The sequence below is a fragment of the Ranitomeya variabilis genome, chromosome 4 (assembly GCF_051348905.1).
Source record: "Ranitomeya variabilis isolate aRanVar5 chromosome 4, aRanVar5.hap1, whole genome shotgun sequence".
In the NCBI taxonomy this organism is placed as follows: Eukaryota; Metazoa; Chordata; class Amphibia; order Anura; family Dendrobatidae; genus Ranitomeya; species Ranitomeya variabilis.
The window spans coordinates 239,187,167-239,206,435 of NC_135235.1; the positions used below are offsets into that span (position 1 = coordinate 239,187,167).

General features: G+C 49.9%; 2 protein-coding genes across 2 annotated transcripts in view; one reads left to right on the forward strand and one right to left on the reverse strand.

Annotated features, from left to right (window-relative positions):
- Nucleotides 1–5,031, reverse strand: part of LOC143770612 (chloride channel protein ClC-Kb-like) — a 78,943-nt gene extending 73,912 nt beyond the window's left edge. The window contains exon 1 of the mRNA XM_077260415.1: nucleotides 4,898–5,031. The gene's annotated coding sequence lies outside the window, so the exon portion shown is untranslated. The remainder of the gene's footprint in view (nucleotides 1–4,897) is intronic.
- HSPB7 (heat shock protein family B (small) member 7) lies at nucleotides 4,909–19,269 on the forward strand. Its single transcript, XM_077260418.1, has 3 exons — nucleotides 4,909–5,074; nucleotides 16,513–16,640; nucleotides 17,201–19,269. Exons 1-3 carry the CDS (start codon nucleotides 4,909–4,911, stop codon nucleotides 17,378–17,380), a joined length of 474 nt encoding a protein of 157 aa, XP_077116533.1. The 3' UTR covers nucleotides 17,381–19,269.

The following is a 19,269-nucleotide window of genomic DNA, read 5'->3' on the forward strand; positions in this document are numbered from 1 at the left end:
CTGGCACCGGGTTATGGCTTGGTACACTAGATCTGGGCCGGCATCGGGTTATGGCTTGGTACTCTAGATCTGGGCCGGCACCAGTTTCTGGCTTGGTACTCTAGTTCTAGGCCGGCACCAGGTTCTGGCTTGGTACACTAGATCTGGGCCGGCACCAGGTTCTGGCTTGGTGTACTAGATCTGGGCCGGCACCAGGTTCTGGCTTGGTGTACTAGATCTGGGCCGGCACCAGGTTCTGTCTTGGTGCACTAGATCTGGGCCGGCACCAGTTTCTGGCTTGGTACCCTAGATCTGGGCCGGCACCAGGTTCTGGCTTGGTACCCTAGATCTGGGCCGGCACCAGTTTCTGGCTTGGTACACTAGTTCTGGGCCGGCACCAGGTTCTGGCTTGGTACACTAGATCTGGGCCGGCACCAGGTTCTGGCTTGGTGCACTAGATCTGGGCCAGCACCAGGTTCTGGCTTGGTGCACTAGAACTGGGCCGGCACCAGGTTCTGGGTAGGTACACTAGATCTGAGCTGGCACCAGGTTCTGGCTTGGTGCACTAGATCTGGGCCGGCACCAGGTTCTGTCTTGGTGCACTAGATCTGGGCCGGCACCAGTTTCTGGCTTGATACACTAGATGTGGGCTGGCACCGGGTTCTGGCTTGGTACACTAGATCTGGGCTGGCACCAGTTTCTGACTTGGTACACTCGATCTGGGCCGGCATCGGGTTATCGCTTGGTACACTAGATCTGGTGCTGGCACCAGGTTCTGGCTTGGTACACTAGATCTGTTCTGGCACCAGTTTCTGGCTTGGTACACTAGATCTGGGCTGGCACCAGTTTCTGGCTTGGTACACTAGATCTGGGCCGGCACCGGGTTATGGCTTGGTACAACACTAGATCTGGGCTGGCACCAGGTTCTGGCTTGGTGCACTAGATCTGGGCTGGCACCAGGTTCTGGCTTGGTGCACTAGATCTGGGCCGGCACGAGTTTCTGGCTTGGTACTCTAGATGTGGGCTGGCACCAGGTTCTGGCTTGGTGCACTAGATCTGGGCCGGCACCAGGTTCTGGCTTGGTGCACTAGATCTGGGCCGGCATCGGGTTATGGCTTGGTACACTAGATCCGGGCCGGCACCAGTTTCTGGCTTGGTACACTAGATGTGGGCTGCACGGGGTTATGGCTTGGTACACTAGATCTGGGTTGGCACTGGGCTCAGGACAAGTACACCGGGTTCTGGGTTGGCATCCGGCAGCATTCTTCCGCCGTTGCTTGGGAGATTATTTAATGACTCCATTACAGTCTCTGGATTAAAGGACAACAGTTTCCGACACAAGCTGTTCCCTGGGGGCAGCGGCCGAGGCCATTTCCACAGGTCCGGCCTCCCATTGTCTTTCCTAAAATCGTTAAAGAGGCTGCAAAGATTTGAGGTGCGACCAGGAGGTCACAAGTCACCACAATGGGCGAACATGTCACCATTCACCTGCCGCAGAACGCCCGGACTCCTGATTTCAGAGCTCTCTGGACAAATTTGCACAACTCTCCTTTTTCTAGGTTTTGTGGAATCAGTTGCTGCTTTTGGTGCCAAGTTCAATAAAATGGTGATTCCTAAATTTGTTGAAGGGTAAAAAGAAAAAGGAAAAAAAAAGGCTTTTTCCTGCCTCGAGCTGTTTTTGCGACTTTTCAAGTCAAGGAACATTGTGCCAGAATAAAAAAAGGCGCAAATATTCCTGCTTGTCTGCCTCTAAGGAGCACATGATCAGAAGCAGCAACATTGTGGAGGATATTATACAGCAGTACTGAGCAGTGTAGCTGTGAATGCAGCACTGTGGTGAGAAAACACTTGACAATGAAGAAATGTAGTGGCCACTACAAGTCATAAATACAATATAATAACTACAGGGGCTATAACTAACCATGCAAAAAGGCAATGGTAAGTTTGAATTAAAAAAAATCTGCCCAGAATTACGGTGCACCCCCAGAAAGGTTATGTAGTAATAAGAAAAGGCTTTATCAAACAGACAATTGCAATAGAACAGAATAGAAGATATTGGGGGCCTGGTACAGTGTCCAGTATAATAGGAGGGGTAATATAAACACTCAGCAGAAAAATGATAAAAATGCTGGGCCCACGGAAGACTGAAACAACAAGGAGGACGCTGGAAGGACAATACATCCGGGGGCCGAAGACCCCAAATATCAGAGAACGGGCATCTCTCGTTGTCGGTACACAGTTTTACAGCCGCGGACAAGAGTTTTGCTTTTTTTTTGTAAAGTATGACTCCTGCTTGTTTTGATGCCATTTTCCTGGTGATTGTAGTACGCCGGAAGCAAATGGCTGTCAGCGTGAAGAGGGACATGGTGTCGGACATCGCTTTATCTGTTAGTTTTCGCTGGGACAAAGGTTTTACATATTTTGTCATGAGTCGAATTTTGGCTACATTTGTGTGTGTGTGTTTTTCAGTTAAAACATGGAAAAGATAAAGCCAAATGTATCCCCAGATGTCAGGAACTTATTATTCTGAGAGTGACATAAGGCAAAAGCCAAAAAGGTCCAGGCAGGAAGACTTTCATCTCTGCTAAGAACCAGAAGATCCGACCTCACTTTGCCAAAGAACACGGGCAACGGAAAAAGACAGATTGGCCTAAGGTGTTGTGGTCGGATGAATCCAAGCTCAATCTGTTTGGTAGCAATGGCAAGCAGCACATAGACTGTCCAATGGGAAAAACGTAATGATGGAAGGTACCAAAGGCCTACAGTGAAGCATGGTGGTGGCAATGTCATGTTTTTCTGCATCAGCCCTCTGCATGTAATTGATGGAAATATGAATACTGCCACGTACAAGGATATACTGGAGAATGTAATGCTGCCACATAGTGAAACCAGAGCAGGCCGGGGCTGGAAACTTCAGCAACACAATGATCCTAAGCACACATCCAATCTAGTAAAAAATAATTGGTTACCAAAAGAAAAATGTCCGCCTGTTGCAATGGTCGAGTCAATCCTCTGATTGACACCCTATAGAGATCCTTGGGGATGAGTTAGGGACACGAGTTGGGGCCCGGACCCAGAGAAGTACAGATGAATTGATCACAGATGGCACAAGATCCCCCGGGATGTCTTCAATGACCCATCGGTGCAGTAATAAAGCGAGAGGTTCGGCTACAAAACACTAAGTTCTGTCATCGTAACAATCAATCCCTCGATAAATCGGAGATGCAGAACTTTTGGCCGTCGGTTTTCCTTCATTAAATGACCGCACCGATATTCTAGAGCATTGTGGCTACAATTAAGGTCTTGTATGATGGCGATGTCATGCACCTTCAATTCATCGCCAGGAAAATGGCGACAACAACCAGACAGAAGGAATCACACTTAAAAAAAAAAAATGCTAAACTTTTGGTTGCCACTGTAAACGTAGAAAATATACATATATAAATACAAAGTATAATCGATGTGGAGCCTGAATCCAGCGCGTTTCGCTCATGAGGTCGCTTTGTCAGGGGTGGTCGGATACATATAGGAATAAGTGCACTTACACGAGGACACAAATGGCAGCAGGTTCATATATACTGTATACACTCACCGGCCACTTTATTAGGTACACCTGTCCAACTTCTTGTTAACACTTAATTTCTAATCAGCCAATCACATGGCGGCAACTCAGTGCATTTAGGCATGTAGACATGGTCAAGACAATCTCCTGCAGTTCAAACCGAGCATCAGTATGGGGAAGAAAGGTGATTTGAGTGCCTTTGAACGTGGCATGGTTGTTGGTGCCAGAAGGGCTGGTCTGAGTATTTCAGAAACTGCTGATCTACTGGGATTTTCACGCACAACCATCTCTAGGGTTTACAGAGAATGGTCCGAAAAAGAAAAAAAATCCAGTGAGCGGCAGTTCTGTGGGCGGAAATGCCTTGTTGATGCCAGAGGTCAGAGGAGAATGGGCAGACTGGTTCGAGCTGATAGAAAGGCAACAGTGACTCAAATCGCCACCCGTTACAACCAAGGTAGGCCTAAGAGCATCTCTGAACGCACAGTGCGTCGAACTTTGAGGCAGATGGGCTACAGCAGCAGAAGACCACACCGGGTACCACTCCTTTCAGCTAAGAACAGGAAACTGAGGCTACAATTTGTACAAGCTCATCGAAATTGGACAGTAGAAGATTGGAAAAACGTTGCTTGGTCTGATGAGTCTCGATTTCTGCTGCGACATTCGGATGGTAGGGTCAGAATTTGGCGTAAACAACATGAAAGCATGGATCCATCCTGCCTTGTATGGAGCATCTTTGGGATGTGCAGCCGACAAATCTGCGGCAACTGTGTGATGCCATCATGTCAATATGGACCAAAATCTCTGAGGAATGCTTCCAGCACCTTGTTGAATCTATGCCACGAAGAATTGAGGCAGTTCTGAAGGCAAAAGGGGGTCCAACCCGTTACTAGCATGGTGTACCTAATAAAGTGGCCGGTGAGTGTATATTTCTCTAAAATACAAAGGAAATGTCGTTCATCTTCAACTTGCTGAACTGTTCACAATAACAGGAATTTTGACCAGGGGGGCACAGACTTTTACATGCCACTGTAGAGCGGCCCAGCGCGGCGCCCTCTGCATTTAGAATAATACAGTGATGCTGGAAATCCCCCCACGGGAACAGAGAGGGAATATTATGGACCATCGGAAGAATGGGGTCACATGATCACAGGACTGAAACTTTCCACAGCTGCCGGAGAGATGGTGCAGGAGGATAAATATAGCCGGGGCCGGGGGGCTGCGATGGTGGGCCGTCACTATATAAGCCCGGAATCAGGCAGATATGCAGCACTTACCGAGCAGGCAGCGGCCCCAGCCTCACATCGCCCCCAGCCTCACATCGCCCCCAGCCTCTCGACGCCACGCTCCTCTACTGACCCGTCCCTCCAATGAACCTCCAATCGTCGTCGGCCTTCCGCTCGGAGCACAGCTTCAAACAGACGTCCTCGTCCTCCAGCGTGCAGCCCCGGGAACCCTTCATGGACAAGACTTTGGGCATCTTCTCCGAGGATTTTGGCAAGTTCAGGAGGCCCCATGAGCCCCTGGGATTCTCAGGCAAGTTGGATATGCTGCAAAGTAGTCAGGGCTTATGCACTAAACATGGGGGTGAGTGACCATGAGCGGGCGAAGGTCAGACACGGCTGCGGATATTAGTCTAATGGGGGTGGTGCTCCCGAATCTGCCAGGATTACAGGGACGCGTCATAGAGGGATCACCACCATCATCAACATCAGTGTCCTAATCTTGTGTGTAAAGGAACGTTAACAGGACTTGCTGGGAGTTGCAGTACCACAACCCTGAGCACAGATGTCAGTCCCACTGTCGGCCACTACATGGCTTTACTGATAATAGCCACGTCAGATGTCAGTTGGAGCATTATCTAGTGCGACATTGTATGTTCTCGGCCCCCAGTGCAGGCTATGAACGGTAGTTTCCCTCATTGGGCGCTGTCCTATGTAACTGACTCAGTTTCATGAAATGTTCCACAACTTTCATTGTTATTTTCAAGTCTTCTGCTTCCTCTCAGTGATCAGAAACATTATAGATTACATTCAATAGCTGAAAAGATGCCGACACCTGGATGTTCCCATTCACTGACAGCAAGCAGAAATATAAGAACTGGTAATGAGTACAGAACACACTATTCTGCTGGTGCAGTCACTGTGTACATACATTACTGATCCTGAGTTACATCCTGTATTATACCCCAGAGCTGCACTCACTATTCTGCTGGTGCAATCACTGTGTACATACATTACATTACTGATCCTGAGTTACCTCCTGTAGATCTTTTATTATAAAAATGAAAAACATAACAACAATAATAGCAGAAAACATAACAAAAATATTAGCCAGAAAATAATCAGTATACTGAACACTGGTCCAGCCACTCATTCTCTCCTCTCACACATATTATACAGTATATACAGAATAACTACTTTGACCTTCAGGTCCGGTCACCAAACAAAATAATAATAACAAATAAAATAAACAATGGAAAACAAAGACTATATACATGAACTTTTTTTTTTTTTTTTTTTTTTAGTTTTAAATAAAATAACTACAAATTAAACAAATATATACAATACTACAAGCTATCCTCCATTCCCAACCCCCCGCACTGACCTGAGAGCTGGTCCTGCGTCTCATGCCTCAGTCCATGTCCAACGTCCATAGGCCAAATCAGGCAGTGCCAGTTTTTCCCCCAAACAACCCAGTGTCCCATAGTCCCACAAGATAATCCCACCTCCCCCCTTTTCCCACCACCCAACCTAATACCTACACCCAAATCTATATCCCCATATACAATATATACATTATATACAGCAGCACACACCACAATAATTACAAAACACGAAGCCCAAGTTCGGCGCCTGCAGCCCTACATCACTGTATAATGATCAAACAAAACAAAAATCTACAGTGTCAGCAGCAGCCCACCACCAGGAAAGGAGATGACCAGACTAGGGCACACTAAAAGAAAAGCCCCTCCAGAGGAGCGCGGCCCTCCGTGCGCCCAGTCTCCCATACTCCAGAGAGCGCACCTTCACCAGGTCACAGAGTATGGTCCTAAACACATCGTCCACTGGGAGGATTTTTCGTTGCGTCGATACTAAGCACCGTGCGTTCCACGTGTGATACCTAACCACTGCGCTAACTAGAAATAAGGTGCAGCGGTCCCGACCACCCAGGTCTCCGAATGCTCCATATGCCCATTCCGCATAGGAGAGACCGGCCAGCCGAGACCAGCCAATGAAGGCGCCCACCCTGCTGTACACCTCTGTGTTGAAGGGACAATGAAGCAGGAAGTGGTCCATGCTTTCCAGCAAGGTACCACAATGCTCCCGAGGACAATTCCTGTCCTCAGAGCTCCTACACTTCAGATTGTCCCTCACACACAGTTTCCCATGGAAGCAGCGCCAAGCCAAGTCCCAAAACTTCGAGGGGATCCTGATAGAATTCAAAAGATGCAAACCCACCCCAAGATCCCGACTTGGGCAGTCCCTGAGCGCCAGAGGCCTCTGGAAATGGGTCAACAGAACCCTACTGTCAAGTAGTTTCCTTGGCAGAGTCCTGATCTCCCACATTCCCAGACCCCACCGACGAATTACCTTCAGAACCAAGGTAGCGTAAGCCGGAAGATGTCCATGCGGTGTGCGAAGATCCTTCACTTGCCCTCCTGTCTCCCATTCCTGGAAGAAAGGCTGAAACCATCCCCTACAGGAGAATACCCACGGAGGAGCCCTCTCTTTCCAGAGGTTTGCGATATTGATCTTAATGAAGGTATCCACAAGGAATACCACAGGGTTGACCATACCCAACCCTCCTAGTCTCCTCGTACGGTAAGTAACCTCCCTCTTGACCAGGTTCAGTCTATTCCCCCATAACAGTTGGAAGAACAAACTGTAGACCCGAGTCCAGAGAGATTCCGGCAAGATGCACACACTGCCCAGATAAATCAGTAAAGGGAGCAGGTAAGTTTTGCTCAGGTTTACCCTTTCCCTTAGGGTCAAAGACCAACCCTTCCATTGGTTCACCTTCTGAGTGGCGATCTCTAGCCTGCTGTCCCAATTTTGTTTGGGGTAATCCCCCTGGCCAAATTCGATGCCAAGGACTTTTGCAGAGACTTTGGGTCCTGGAAGGGTGTCCGGGAGCTCAAAACCAGGATCTCCTCCTCCCAGCCAGAGACTCTCACACTTATCCCGGTTGATCTTGGACCCGGATGCCTCCGAGTAGCGATCTACCTCTGACATCAGCCACCCTGCCTCCTCGTGAGAGGAAGCAAACACAGTGACATCATCGGCATACGCCACCACCCTCAGAGTGGCTTCCGGTGCTGCCTGATCCATCCCGATCCCGGCCAACGGTCCACGCTCCACCCTCCTAAGAAGAGGGTCAATCGCAAACACGTACAGCAGCGGGCTCAAGGGACAACCCTGGCGAACACCGGACCCAACCTCAAAAGAGCTACCAATCCAACCATTCACAAGCGGGAAACTCTCTGCCCCACTGTACAAGGTCTTAAGCAAATCAACAAACCCCCCCGGCAGGCCATATCTCAGAAGGACGGACCAGAGGTACTCGTGATTAACCCGATCAAACGCTTTTGCCTGGTCCAGTGACAGCATGTACCCCTTCCAGTGACCAGCCCTACCCTGCTCCACTGCCTCTCGGACACAGAGCACAGCACTAAATGTGCTGCGGCCTGGAACAGAGCAATGCTGGGCCCCCGAAAGGAGTCGGGGTGCAAATTTCAGCAGCCGATTAAACAGCACCTTTGCCAGAACCTTCCTGTCTGCATTGAGAAGCGCTATGGGACGCCAATTCTCAATGCAAGATGGGTCCTTACCCTTTGACAAGATGATCAGAGCAGACCTCCTCATTGACTTCGGCAGAGTGCCCGAGGAAAGACACTCATTGAATATCTCAGTCAAGAGGGGAACCAAAACGTCCTTAAAGGTCTTATAGAATTCAGATGTTAAGCCATCTGGACCAGGCGATTTTTTGGGAGCAAGCCCTTCAATCGCCAACTGAACTTCCTCTTCCCTGATCATTTCTGTCAAAACGTCAAGAGAGGGGTCTACCCCTGGTTCGGGGACAGCTTCTGCCAGGAAAGCCGACATCTCATCCCAATCAAGATCCCTCTTCCCCAAGAGGTGCGAGTAGAAGGATCTGACAACCTCCAGGATCCCTGATCTGGATCGCCTCAGGGACCCCCTAGTGTCGACCAGTCCTGTAACCACTTTACTATTCACTGACATCTTGCAGTTTCTGTAAGGGTCGGGCGAGCGGTACTTCCCGTAATCCCTCTCAAAAACCAAAGATGCGTGTCTATCGTACTGACACCTCATAAGCAAAGATTTCACTCTGGAGATCTCCTCGCGGCTACCTCCAGTTGAGACAAGATGTTAATAATAATAGTAATAATAATTTTATTTATATAGCGCCAACATATTCCGCAGCGCTTTACAACTTATAGAGGGGACTTGTACAGACAATAGACATTACAGCATAACAGAAATCACAGTTCAAAACAGATACCAGGAGGAATGAGGGCCCTGCTCGCAAGCTTACAAACGATGAGGAAAAGGGGAGACACGAGAGGTGGATGGTAACAATTGCTTTAGTTATTTGGACCAGCCATAGTGTAAGGCTCGGGTGTTCATGTAAAGCTGCATGAACCAGTTAACTGCCTAAATATGTAGCAGTACAGACACAGAGGCTATTAACTGCATAAAGTGTATGAGAACTTTTCGAGTTTCCTCCTCAAACCCTGATACAGGCGGTACCTGCTCAGATTCCTGAGGCTCGAGAGCTGGCGGAAGAATCTTGCCACCCTTTCCTTGAACATCTCCCACCACTCTGACTTACTACTACAAAGATCCAGTAAGGGTACCTGGCTCTGAAGAAAATCCTCAAAGGACTGTCTTATCTCCGCTTCTTCCAAGAGAGACGAATTGAGCCTCCAAAAGCCTCTTCCCATCCGGAGGGTCTCTAACATTCAGAGAAAACAAAATTAAACAGTGGTCGGAGAACTCCACCTCAACAACAGACACTGCTGAAGAGACAGCTTCCTCCTTTAAATAAAACCTATCTATTCTGGACCTACAGTTACCTCTATGATAGGTGAACCCCTCGTGGCCTGGGGTGTGCCGAATGTCGACATCCACCAGGCGAGCCTCACTAGCTATACTATTAAGGGCGACGCTATCATAAGTCAGCTTATCTCTGGAACCTCCTCTATCTCGGGGCCTCGTGACAGCATTGAAGTCCCCTCCAAAGACAACCTGCCGACTTGTAAAAAGGTAGGGCTTGATCCTCATAAAGAGACACTTCCGGTCCCACTTAGATTGGGGACCATAGATGTTGATGAGCCGGAGCTCTTGTCCCTTCATGAGGACATCTAAGATCAGGCACCTCCCCATTTCTAACTCAATAACCCGTCGGCATTCCACCGGTGCGGTAAAAAGGACCGCCACTCCGCTATACGGCTCGGCCGCAAGAGACCAATAGGAGGGCCCAAGTCTCCACTCCCTCTTAGCTTTAAACACATCTGCCATGTTTGGCAGCCTGGTCTCTTGCAAAAAGAAAATATCAGCTTCAACCCGGCTGAGAAAATCAAAGGCCGCAAATCTAGCTGTATTTGACTTTATGCTGGCGACATTAATGGACGCCAGCGTCAACGGAGTGGGTTCCGCCATCATTGGTGATTGAGTTAGATGGCTTTCTTTTTCCCACTACCCTTATCCTCTGCCTCAGAGGAGGAATCCTTCCCCCTCTTTAATGACAATGAGGTATCCATTCCCACGTGTTTTTTATTTTTATCGTCCTTGTCTCCGGACTCTGGGCCAGTCCCTCCCTCCAAGGATCTTACATTCCCCGAAGAAGGAGACTCGGCGTCCCTTGTGAGCCCCGCCAAAGCCAGAACCTCACCCTCAGCTTCCTCCTCAGAGGAAGAGATGTTTTCAAGGGCTTGGAACTGGTTAGAAAGACCAACCAGAGGGGAGTCGGTTTTTCCTTCCTTAGGTACCTTGGTCAGAGCGGGAGAAGATTTTTTATCTCCCTTCTTTCTCTTCTTTTTGGTGCCGAGCTTACGCTTGTCCTCTAGCCACTGCCTATTATCCTCATCCATACCTTCATAATGGGAGGACTCTGAGGCAGTGGCACTTTCCTCCCTGTGGATCCTCCTGACCTCCTCATCCAACTCATCATCCCTCGGGGCCTCAGCAGCAAGACTGGCATCCAGAACAGGGGCCGGCCCAGTAGCCCGAGGCTCGCCCAGCTCCCTATCCTGTCTGCTCTTGTCTAGACGCCTTAGCTGGGCAGGCGTCTTTTTATTGCTTTTCTTCCTTGGCCCCTCAGCTCCCTCACCCCGGCTAGTCCCTTCAACAGCAGAATCAGCCTCACGGCTTTCTCCCACCGGGGTCACAACTGCGTTAGCGAAGGAGCGAGGACAACGGCTGAATGGGTGACCTAACTCACCACACAGGTGGCACCTAATCTCCACACAAGATGCAGCAAGATGGCCGATATCCCCACACAATGCACACTTCTGCACAGTGCAGTTTACGCTGAAGTGTGTAGGGTCGCCGCACTTGTGACAGAGCTTCGGTTGCCCCTGGTAGAAGACCAGGATACGATCCCTACCCAGGAAGGCAGATGATGGTATGTGGGCAACCGTACCACCTGAATGCTTAAGTTTTACCATAAACGTCCAGGCCCCTGACCAGATACCAAACTCGTCACGGTTTTTCTTTGGCATTTCTACCACCTCTCCATACCGGCCAAGCCACGTCATGATGTCATAACAAGAAAGCGACTCGTTACAAGTCATCACGGTCACTTTCTTGACTTGGTTTTGGCGAGACACCACCTGAACGGCAAAGTCTCGCCAGCCAGGCTCATTTTTTGCCAAGTCATAGTTCGACCAGAAGAGCTCAAGCCCCTCCGGCCGAACAAAGCTGACATCAAACTCAGGTGTGGAATAGGGATGTATCAAGGCATAGATGTCAATCGCCTTGAAGCCCATCCTCAGCAGGAGCTCCACAACTTTAGACCTTGGAGGACAAGCATCACTGCCCCTCCACCGAAGACAGACCACATTCCTACGCACACTACCTGGCCCAGCTGTTGGGAGGGACCACACTGTATCCCCCCCTCTTTGCTCTCGGAAGGCCCCGAGGCCATGCCTCTCTATCCAGAAGGATAGATCAACCTCTCGATCCTCTACCATTAGTGATCTCTCTCCCTTCTTTAGAGCCTCCAGGAGACGCCGTTGCAACATGCCGTCCCCAGAGCCCGGAGACGAGGAGGATGCCCTATTTCCCCCGTAGGTGACAGCGGCAAAACTCCTGACAGGTGCTGCCACCACCGGGGGGGCAACCGGACCAGTGACCACATCCACACCAACAGCATCACCATTACCCACCTCCATAACCCCCTCACCCTCTACCAAACCAGCAACCACACCACTAGACAAAGAGTTTTCCTCATCCATACCCACCATCACATTCACTCCTGCTGGACCAGTGACAACAGGGGGTGACACTTTGACCTCCGCATCATCAGGCACAAGGGGCTGAGTCTCCTCCACAGAACTGGAGGCGACCTCACCCCTGGTCTTACGTGTGCCCTCCGCATCATCAGATGATATTTTCCGCTGCTTTACTGCCGATACCAGGCGCCGCTGATCTTTCGCCACTGTGGTGCGCCGCTGATCCTTTATATCAGCATCTTGTTGACCAGCGACGCCAACACAGAACAGGACTTTGGTGGGAGGACCGGAACGCCCAGCCCCGGTAACACCCTCACACTGCCGCCGCTTCTCAACTAAGTGATCAGCGGCAACAGCATTCAGGGGCACCAAGGCTACCGGAGCTGCCCCTGACACCGGGATGCTCCCCCCTCCCACTGGGGAGCGCACCACAGTATCGTGGCCTGATTTTTCGTCCGCCGCCGGGCCACCCTCACTGTCCAGCCTCTCGGCTGATGCACCTGCTGCTACGTCCCCGCTACTACAAGCAGAGACGGAGCTCTGCGCCTCACTACCGTGCTTTGTAATCTCCCCGTGCCTTTGCACCGGATCCACAGCAGAACCCGGGCTGGGCTGGGCAACGGGGCTTATACAGTGAGCTGACCCTGCAGCCGACTCAGGGGGTACAGGGAGGGGGGCATACACATAGTTTACCGCTTCCTGGAGCTTAGGTTTGATCTTCTTTACCTTTTTCTTGTGGCCACCAGGTGCCTCCTCTGGTAAATCATCACCAAGATGGAAGTTCTGAAGGCACACTGGGGACTCCAGGAGCTTGATCTTTGCCATTAGCGCCCCTCCCTGGCAGATGTTGTCACTGTCCTCCCCAGAGCCAGCAGAACTGCGACGAGATGTCATTGTCGCCTGTCCAGCAGGGAGCTCGCTGCACGTGGCCTGTGAGTGACTAAGCAGGCTGCCAGGTGGGGCTTTCTGCTGGTCATCCTCCTTCTTCTCATCATCATCATCATCATCCACCTGGCTCCCAGGCTGCAGCCCTTACTGCCTTTGCTCTCTGTTACCAGCCATTTCTCTGAATCGGTCTTAATTTTGCAATTTTTCTTTAAATGGTCCACTTTTTTCTTGGATAAACGCTTTTCTTACCTCCAGGTCATTAATTTCAAGCTTCAGCCTCTTTACCTCTGCCTGGAATTGCATCTTCCTGGGTCTGGAGGCACCTGCAGCTTTTGCGCTTGTGCAGCGCAGCTCCTCCCGGAGCCTTCTCAATCTCTTACTTGCCTCTTCATACTCACGGAGGTGGCTCATGACCCGGGAGGCATAGGTGGACACAGACTCCCGGGGTCTCTGCAGCGCACAACCCTCCTCAGTGAGGTCGGCCTCACCTCCGTGAGCACTCAGCTTTCCTCCGGAAGGGCTGTCATCCTGCATGCTAGCAGGCTTCTCCTCCATGGAAGCCTTACAGCTTCTCTGGGTCTCTGCAGACCTGGGGGGAGTAGGAGTCACATTGCTGCGACTCCTGGTGGAGCGTCTCACCCCCAAATCCTCTGATGTGCAGGCTGGTTGCTGGTTCCTATTGCCCCCCGCCAGCCTGGTCCGGGAAGCAGAAGCCTGGGACTTGGCCCCCTCATTCATCCCAGGAAACCCACTCACTCCCTGGGTAAGAGAGAGAGCAGGTCCCCGGGCAGAGAGGTGGTGGTTCCCAGGAGCTCAGGAGCACACAGCAGGCTCAGCAGAGACTGCACCCACAATCAACACAGTGAGCAGCAGCTGAGCAGAGCTGCACTCACTATCCTGCTGGAGCAGTCACTGTGCACATGCATTACATTGCTGATCCTGAGTTACATCCTGTATTATACTCCAGAGCTGCACTCACTATTCTGCTGGTGCAGTCACTGTGTACATACATTACTGATCCTGAGTTAACACCTGTATTATACCCCAGAGCTGCACTCACTATTGTGCTGGTGCAGTCACTGTGTACATGCATTACATTACTGATCCTGAGTTACCTCCTGTATTATACCCCAGAGCTGCACTCACTATTGTGCTGGTGCAGTCACTGTGTACATACATTACATTACTGATCCTGAGTTACATCCTGTATTATCCTCCAGAGCTGCACTCACTATTCTGCTGGTGCAGACACTGTGTACAAACATTAGATTACTGATCCTGAGTTACATCCTGTATTATTCTCCAGAGCTGCACTCACTATTCTGCTGGTGCAGTCACTGTGTACATACATTACATTACTGATCCTGAGTTACATCCTGTATTATCCTCCAGAGCTGCACTCACTATTCTGCTGGTGCAGTCACTGTGTACATACATTACATTACTGATCCGGAGTTACATCCTGTATTGTACCCCAGAGCTGCACTTACTATTCTGCTGGTGCAGTCACTGTGTACATACATTACATTACTGATCCTGAGTTACCTCCTGTATTATACCCCAGATCTGCACTCACTATTCTGCTGGTGCAGTCACTGTGTACATACATTACATTACTGATCCTGAGTTACATCCTGTATTATACCCCAGAGCTGCACTCACTATTCTGCTGGTGCAGTCACTGTGTACATACATTACATTACTGATCCGGAGTTACATCCTGTATTGTACCCCAGAGCTGCACTTACTATTCTGCTGGTGCAGTCACTGTGTACATACATTACATTACTGATCCTGAGTTACCTCCTGTATTACACCCCAGAGCTGCACTCACTATTGTGCTGGTGCAGTCACTGTGTACATACATTACATTACTGATCCTGAGTAACATCCTGTATTATACCCCAGAGCTGCACTCACTATTGTGCTGGTGCAGTCACTGTGTACATACATTACATTACTGATCCTGAGTTATCTCCTGTATTATACCCCAGAGCTGCACTCACTATTGTGCTGGTGCAGTCACTGTGTACATACATTACATTACTGATCCTGAGTTACCTCCTGTATTATACCCCAGAGCTGCACTCACTATTGTGCTGGTGCAGTCACTGTGTACATACATTACATTACTGATCCTGAGTTACATCCTGTATTATACTCCAGAGCTGCACTCACTATTCTGCTGGTGCAGTCACTTTGTACATACATTACTGATCCTGAGTTACATCCTGTATTATACCCCAGAGCAGCACTCACTATTCTGCTGGTGCAGTCACTGTGTACATACATTACATTACTGATCCTGAGTTACATCCTGTATTATACTCCAGAGCTGCACTCGCTATTCTGCTGGTGCAGTCACTGTGTACATACATTACTGATCCTGAGTTACATCCTGTATTATACTCCAGAGCTGCACTCGCTATTCTGCTGGTGCAGTCACTGTGTACATACATTACTGATCCTGAGTTACATCCTGTATTATACCCCAGAGCTGCACTCACTATTCTGCTGGTGCAGTCACTGTGTACATACATTACATTACTGATCCGGAGTTACATCCTGTATTGTACCCCAGAGCTGCACTTACTATTCTGCTGGTGCAGTCACTGTGTACATACATTACATTACTGATCCTGAGTTACCTCCTGTATTACACCCCAGAGCTGCACTCACTATTGTGCTGGTGCAGTCACTGTGTACATACATTACATTACTGATCCTGAGTAACATCCTGTATTATACCCCAGAGCTGCACTCACTATTGTGCTGGTGCAGTCACTGTGTACATACATTACATTACTGATCCTGAGTTATCTCCTGTATTATACCCCAGAGCTGCACTCACTATTGTGCTGGTGCAGTCACTGTGTACATACATTACATTACTGATCCTGAGTTACCTCCTGTATTATACCCCAGAGCTGCACTCACTATTGTGCTGGTGCAGTCACTGTGTACATACATTACATTACTGATCCTGAGTTACATCCTGTATTATACTCCAGAGCTGCACTCACTATTCTGCTGGTGCAGTCACTTTGTACATACATTACTGATCCTGAGTTACATCCTGTATTATACCCCAGAGCAGCACTCACTATTCTGCTGGTGCAGTCACTGTGTACATACATTACATTACTGATCCTGAGTTACATCCTGTATTATACTCCAGAGCTGCACTCGCTATTCTGCTGGTGCAGTCACTGTGTACATACATTACTGATCCTGAGTTACATCCTGTATTATACTCCAGAGCTGCACTCGCTATTCTGCTGGTGCAGTCACTGTGTACATACATTACTGATCCTGAGTTACATCCTGTATTATACCCCAGAGCTGCACTCACTATCCTGGTGTTATTGGAAACAGTACGCTTGTACACAGGTGCCCCCATCAGTGTGGTTGGGGGGTATGGTGACTGCTTCCTACATCGGTTGACTCTACAGAGTCTGGTGCAGACATGACACTTCCTGCAATCACTGTCGATTGCTCTGTGCAGACAGTAAAGTAGCAGAGAAGCTTTCAGAATTGCGAGTGCAGCTCTGGGGCATCCTATATGTGGCTGTTCATTCTTATCTCCTGATGTTCACTTCTCTTCCTGCAGGGGGCTCCACTCAGAATGTGAAGACTTTGGGAAACACTTACCAGTTTGAGGTGGATGTCAGAGATTTCTCCCCGGAAGACATCATTGTCACCACGTCCAACAATCAGATTGAGGTGCACGCTGAGAAAGTAAGTGACCCCCAGGAAGTCCTGAATATAAGGCAGCTTCACAACTTTCCACAGTCCTTTACTAATAACAATTTCCGGACCGTTCGTCGGTGTCCTAACCTGAACTAACAGCCTCAACTATGCCCCGGAGGGTTCACGTCAGGAGACCCCCAGTCAGTCCAGCATCGCAATCCGTACACGGACCCTGAAATACAGATGTGAGAAGCCGGACATACACGGAGGAGATGCGTACACCTGCCCTGATCCTGAGTTACATCAGGTCTTATCCTCCAGAGCTGCAGTCACTATTCTGCTGTTACAACAGGTCTTATCCTCCAGAGCTGCGGTCACTATTCTGCTGTTACATCAGGTCTTATCCTCCAGAGCTGCACTCACTATTCTGCTGTTACATCAGGTCTTATCCTCCAGAGCTACACTCACTATTCTGCTGTTACATCAGGTTTTCTCCTGCAGAGGTAAACTGAGAGCTAACTGAAAAGCAGCAGATGTGCTGTGGCTCGGATTTTACTGCTCTGACTGGAGAGAATCCTCTAACACATGTTCTTTACCTTCCTCTTCAGTTGGCCACAGATGGGACCATCATGAACACCTTCACCCACAAGTGCCAACTGCCCGAAGACGTGGACCCCACAACAGTGACCTCCGCCCTGGGGGACAACGGCATGTTAACTGTAAAGGCCGAGAGAAGCCCCAGCAAGCACGCGGACCACCAAACCTTCCGGACTGAAATTAAAATCTGAGACACGGCAGCAACACTTCCCCCGATCATATCCCCGAATTATACGCCCCAAAGTCATGATCAGCGTGAATGCACCAGAGGTGACTGCAGCGAGACCGCCCCTGACGATGGCCGCAGCGAGACCGCCCCAGCGAACCCTTCCTTACGATGGCCGCAGCCAGACCGCCAGATGGAGGCAGCATCGAAACCGCCCCCGACGTTGGCTGCAGCCAGACCGCCCCGACGGTGGCCACAGTGAGCCCGCCCAGACGGTGACCGCAGTGAGCCCGCCCAAATGGTGACCGCAGTGAGCCCGCCCAGACGGTGACCGCAGCTAGCCCGCCTAGACGGTGGCCACAGCCAGCCCGCCCCGACGGTGCCTGCAGCGAGCCCACCCCGACGGTGACCGCAGCTAGCCCACCCAGACGGTGACCACAGCGAGCCCGTCCCGACGGTGGCCGCAGATTTGCAGGTCACACAGAGCACATGGAGTCATGGGACAGGTCGGGGGTCCCTAGTAATGACTTGAGGGCGTCGTGGCTCTTCACGTGTCCCCACTCAAAGGGTGAAGAAAGTGAATGGGTTACTCATAGAGACACATACACACATTGCATAGCTGCGAGATATGACATCACATGGGCGGGGGTGGAGAGATGAGAACCATGAATGACGACATCATCGGGGGGGATGAGAACCACCAACTATGGCATCACAGGGAAAAAAAAAACATGGGCTATGACATCATGGGGGGGTGGGGGAGGACCACGAGCTGCAGCAGTCATACCTGCTATACTATAATAGGCCAGCAGGGGGGCCAGAGCTGGGGATTCCTTCAGTCCAGGCATCAAGCACAGTAATCAGGATTTTCCAACATCAAAGGGTTATTCCCACAATCGCAGACTTATTGGTAATCTGCCAGATAAACCAAATAAGCAGAGTGGACACAAGAAGGGCTGAGCTGTGTTTGATGACTGCTGCTGCTGACAGATGAATGTTGCACAACAGCGAAAGCCACTCTGCTGATGCACATGGCAAATAATTATCTTCTGTCATATGCATCAACTGAGCAGCATAAGGCTATGTGCCCACGGTGCGGATTCGTGTGCGAATTTTTCCACACCGTCTTTGACAAATCCGCAGGTAAAATGCACTGCGTTTTACCTGCAGATTTACTGCATTTTTTTGTGTGGATTTCACCTGTGGATTCCTATTGAGGAGCAAGTGTAAAACGCTGTGGAATCCGCACAAACGATTGACATGCTGCGGAAAATACAACGCTACGTTTCCGCGCTGTATTTTCCGCACCGTGGGCACTGCGGATTTGGTTTTCCATAGGTTTACATGGTACTGTCAACCTGATGGAAAAATGCTGCGAATCCACAGGCAAATCTGCACTGTGTGCACATAGCCTTAGCAGTTTCACTTTACAGAAGGCATCGAACACAGCTCAGCCTCGCTAGGGTCAGCGCTGCAGTGCTCCGCTGTGGCGGCAGAGCAAAGTACAGTGCAGGACTACTGATCTGTGCCGATATATTAATGTAGATGGCAGAAGAGAAAAAAAAAAATCAGGCTGGCTGTACAGGAGCAGACGGTGCACAGAAGGAAAGTGCACTCTAGACACACGGTCAGTGTCGGGGGCAGCGGACACACTGCACATACTCATCCAGGAGGTACCAAAGGCAACAGGAGGGGCACCATGTGCAGAACGGGGACAATTTAACCGCACGTTATTGCCACAAATTAATATATACATTATTATAAGACCACAGTGTAATTTGGGGGCTTTTCTCAGGCGCCCCTGTGGAGTGGGAGTTGTTACGCCCGGCGCCTTCTCCTCGCCCGTTCCCACGTTCCTTGTATATAGACTGTTTGTATTTCTTGTTGTCACATTATTATACTTTGTATCACTGA